Source organism: Capsicum annuum, chromosome 1 (genome assembly GCF_002878395.1).
Source record: "Capsicum annuum cultivar UCD-10X-F1 chromosome 1, UCD10Xv1.1, whole genome shotgun sequence".
NCBI classification, from domain to species: domain Eukaryota; kingdom Viridiplantae; phylum Streptophyta; class Magnoliopsida; order Solanales; family Solanaceae; genus Capsicum; species Capsicum annuum.
Window position 1 is genome coordinate 200,870,565 of NC_061111.1, and position 4,779 is coordinate 200,875,343.

The following is a 4,779-nucleotide window of genomic DNA, read 5'->3' on the forward strand; positions in this document are numbered from 1 at the left end:
TTTTTAGATAAAATAAACTTATCTACCTCAAAAATCATTTTAAAACCATGCTTCAAAAAAAGCGTACCTGACACCAAGTTCTTTCGAATATCAGGAACATGCAATACGTCCATCAATGTAACTATTTTTTCGAAAGTAAACTTCAGTTCAACAGTTCCTTTTCCCACAACTTTAGTAGAGGACTAGTTTACCATATATACAGTTTTACCATCCCCCACTAATTCATAAGTCTTGAAAGAATTTCGGTTACCTGATATGTGATGAGTTGAGCCAGTATCCATCCATCATTCCACTTGATCTTCCGCTACAAATACTTTGTGACCATTGCCACAAGATCATCTTTTTTCTTATTTGCTTTTTCTTTCTTCTTTTCAGCTTTGAGAATTCTACAATCACGCGCATAGTGACCAACTTTGTGACAATGATAGCATTCACCAGATTTAAAATTAGCACCATTACACTTGAAATTTGTAGTCTTCTTTTCCTTTGAAAAATTTTTATTTTCAGGTTCCTTCTTGTTTTATCTTTCTTCAACCATATGAGTTTTCATGACAGGTTCTTTCAAACTATTATTATCGCGTCATCGTATCTCTTGTTCAATTTGCAAGTGTTGCAACAATTGTTCAAGAGTCAAATCTTCCTTTTTGTGTAAGAGTTTGCTTCGGTACTCTTTTCAAGATGGAGGAAGTTTTGATACAATAGCACCAACATGAAAGTTTTCATCAAGAGCAATACCAGATATAGCAATTTTATTAGCTATAAGTTGGAATTCTTGTACTTGTTCAGTGATTGACTTGTCATCAACCATTTTGAACTCCATATAATTTGAAACAAGAAATTTCTTAGAACTCGCCTCTTCGGCTAAATAAATAGCTTGAAGAGTGTCCCATATCTCTTTAGCATATTTGCATTTAACATAATATTGATCATAATATTTGTTAGACATTCCTCTAAGAATATAATTCTTGCACAAATAATCCTCATGTTGCCATTTGACAATTTGTTCTTTAATCAAAGTAGCCTCGTCAGATGCTACCTCAGAACCAGGAGTATTAGGGCAAGATTCTTCAAGAACATATGCCAACTTTAATCGTTTTAAAAAGAATTTCATCTTTCCACGCCATCTAGAAAAGTCTTTGCCATCAAATATTTTAAAATTAGGATTAGGCAATGATGGAATACTATTTGATATTGATGTAGAATCCATAGAAACAACTATCTTCAAATTGTTAGAACAATAATGATAATTGTACAAGAAATTCAAAATAAAACTTGCTTGGCTTAGAGGCACGATAATACGCTTCTTGAAGATAGTTAGACTCTCTCCCATGAGCAAACAGAAGAACAAGTGACAACTCTATCTTCGGGATTCAACTAAGCCACAAAACAAGTAGCATTTAAGAATGTTGCTCTTCTATTCTTGAATTGGTGATTTCACCATTTGATCAATGTCTCTCAAGTGTTTTTCAAGGGAAAAATAGTTTTGAGTGCTTGTCTTTTCAAACCAAAGAAAACACTATTTATAGGATGAAAGTTTCATACATGAGAAGCATATTAATTAAGTAATAGTTAATAGGTTCATGTATGTTTTAAAACAAAAAATGTCATTCTTTCAAGAACCTATAACGTAAAACTTAATGAATAATGAATTTTTCAAATACATTTCCTTTGTAACTCAAAACTTATGAATAATGAATTTGTCAAATTCATTTCTTTTATAACTCAAAACTTTAAGTGATGCATTTGTTTCAAAACTAATTGAAACATAACTCTTAGAATTCTTTAACCGATGTATTTGTTTCAAAATTTATTGAAACATAAAATCAACAGTAGTAACAAAAAATCAGTTTCTTACTTGTAGATAAGTACAATAGCAATGTAAAGGTCTGTAAACTTGAGATTAGCTTTTCCTGTTTCATTTTGGAAACGATAAAACACCTTGTTTATTAATTGTCTCATCTGTTTCTCCTTGCATTCCTTGCCTGCAAGAAACAGTTAGTAACAACCAAAATTAGAATAAGAATCTACGTCCCATCAATTTCAAAAACAATGATCTTAAAGTTGTAAAATTAAACGTTTTTTATAAATTTCAGGCATGCTTGTGATTTGTTCTTCATGAAAGACACAAAAGTAAAAGCCAAGCATTCAACTTTTGACAACAATTGTATGCAACTATTTAGCTGAGACAAAATTCTACATAGTACATTCCAAAGAGCAACAAACATGCTCATAGTAATTATAAATGTGCAATAATTGCTGAAGAGAACTGGTAAGGATGTACACAACAAAAACACAACATACCAGGTGAGATCCGTTAGATGTGGTGAAGTACCACCTCTACCTTGTCGAGATAGAGAGGTTGTTTTTGAAAGACCCTCTGCTTAAGTATCACGTAACAAAAAAGTATGTAAAAAACATACATAGATAAAGAAGACATAGCAAATAATAGTAATAGAACATGCATCACATATCATCCAAGAAAAAAGAATGTCATAGAAATTAACTTTCTTTTTCTCAGGAGACATCTTGTCCCAACAGATTACGTATCCTTCATCAGTCGAAATTGTTTTTTCCCTCTCAATTACAAGGGTTAAAGTTTCCAATAATCAAAAAAGGGCAGCCCAATGCGCTAAAGTTCTCCTCTATGCACGGGGTTTAGGCTCAAACTTTGTTAAATACTCATCCAAGATCAGTATCTACTACAAGTCTTATACCCTTATTAATAAGCAAGTAGTACAAATTTCAGCTAGAATGATTCACAAAACAGTTTCATTCTACTAAACTGTTAAAGGATTAAGCACAATAATAGAACATAAAATTCTTCTTCCACTAATCAGATTGGTGATTACACAACTGACTGTACGAATATTTTCTACCTCAAAATATAAAGGTGGTAACTTCCGAGGTATGAATTTCTTCCTGTCCCTTGGCCATAATGATAAAGGCTGACTGCATAATTTTTAACAAGTGGCAACTCAATAAAAATGGGATACAAAGGTAATACAATCAAAAGGTATTGGTTTTGATGTTAATATGTTCAATGTCCCCTACAAATAAAGAAAGAGTTGTACTATACACTTTCCAGAAAGTATCTTTATTAAAACTTATATAAAGTTAATCTTTCATTTACAGTAACAAAATACCATAATCACAGCTTCTCTACTAAACAAAACCCATGAATGTAGAAAATGTCAATAACACAAGTTGACGAATAAAATAGAATGTGAACTACACACAATTGAATTCACATAATAAAATGAGGTTATCGAATGGGAGGGAGAGCAGGGACAGAAGAAAAGGCAAAGGGAAAAATACATATATGCAACCAAAAAAAAAACTTAAGTTCATAATAAAGCTAACTTAAGTTCGTAACAAAGCTAGAAGAACCAAACGTTGTAAGGAACATAATGAAATACTTGACGAAGATTGAAAAAAAAAGTTATGAGACCAATTTCGATCGTGTCTATTTTGGTGAGCAAATAAATAATATAACTCTTGCATAAATTCTAAAGTTTTGAACTGCTGACTTTTCGGGGTTTAAGATGCCTTTTTTTTTGGATTGGGCTATAGTTTTTGATGTTTTTCACCTGTTATTTCCCCAGTTCTTTAGTTACAATCCGTTTCATAGTTACAATGCAGTTTTTGTGGATTTAGCCAAATGGTTGAATACAGAAAACTAAGTAGGAACATATGGTTACGTCTATTGTTGATAACTAAAGAAAGGAGTAGCAGGATAATTGGCTGGACTTTTGAAATTTAACTAAATAGGTATACAACAGCAACAACAAACGCAGTGTATTCTCACAAAATGGGGTCTGGGGAGGGTAAGATGTATGCAGACCATACCGCTACCTCGAAGAAGTAGAGAGGTTGTTTTCGATAGACCCCCGGCTCAAGATAATGCATAGTAAACGAGGAGTTGGATGACATTATAGAAATAAGGAATAGAAAATAATAAAAATAAAAATCAACGAAATACGAAAAATACGAGAAATAAGAGCACTACTAAAAGAGAAAATAGGAACTAGGAAAAAAGGAATAGGACACCCACCTAGTAGTAACATACACTCACATACCAAAGATACCTATGCACACAGTCCTAGGATTACTAACCTGGCTACACACACTCACATTAGTCTTCTACCCTTATCCGCGAGCTCCACACCTTCCTATCTAGCGTCATATCCTCAGAAAGCCGAAACTGCTCCATGGCATGTCTAATCACCTCTCTCCAGTATTTCTTTGGCCTACCTCTACTCTTTCTGAAGCCATCCAAAGCTGGCCTCTCACACCTACAAACTGGGGCATCCGCGCCCTTCCTCATCACATGCCCAAACCATCTTAGCTTTTCTTCCCGTATCTTGTCCTCCACCGAAGCCACTCCCACCTTCTCCCGAATAATCCATTCCTAGCTCTACCACCTATAGTAAGACCACACATCCAACGCAATATTTTTATTTCTTCCGCCTTCAATTTTTAGATGTGGGAGTGCTTGACCAGCTAACACTCCGCTCCATACAACATGGTCGGACGGACTGTCACTCTATAGAATTTTCCTTTAAGATTAAGGGGTACCTTCTTATCACACAACACTCTCGAGCAAAGCCTACACTTTATCCAACATGCTCCAATACATCTAGAAACATCCTCATCAATCTCACCATTCCTCTGAATCACAGACCCAAGATACTTAAAACTATCCCTCTTACAAATATCTAGGGAGTCCAACTTCGCCACCACCTCGTTCTCATGTCTCAAGTCACTAAACTTGCATTTCAT

The 4,779-nt window shown here is 34.2% G+C and overlaps 1 protein-coding gene across 1 annotated transcript; it reads right to left on the reverse strand.

Moving 5' to 3' along the window:
* Positions 1-673: 673 nt before the first annotated feature.
* Positions 674-4,779, reverse strand: LOC124898710. Its single transcript, XM_047412553.1, has 3 exons — positions 4,635-4,779; positions 1,856-1,982; positions 674-1,124 (listed from the first exon to the last, which is right to left on the reverse strand). The coding sequence occupies exons 1-3, from the start codon at positions 4,777-4,779 to the stop codon at positions 674-676; spliced, it is 723 nt and encodes a 240-aa protein (XP_047268509.1).

What these genes read in the sequence shown, in the direction of transcription:
- LOC124898710 (XM_047412553.1), bottom strand. Translation starts at nt 4,779, where the DNA reads ATGAAATGCAAGTTTAGTGACTTGAGACATGAGAACGAGGTGGTGGCG. An exon ending in TGATGAGGATGTTTCTAGAT is followed by an intron (nt 1,983 to 4,634) that starts GTATTGGAGCAT and finishes TGTTTCTTGCAG; the next exon opens with GCAAGGAATGCAAGGAGAAA. An exon ending in GCTATTGTACTTATCTACAA is followed by an intron (nt 1,125 to 1,855) that starts GTAAGAAACTGA and finishes AGACTTTTCTAG; the next exon opens with ATGGCGTGGAAAGATGAAAT.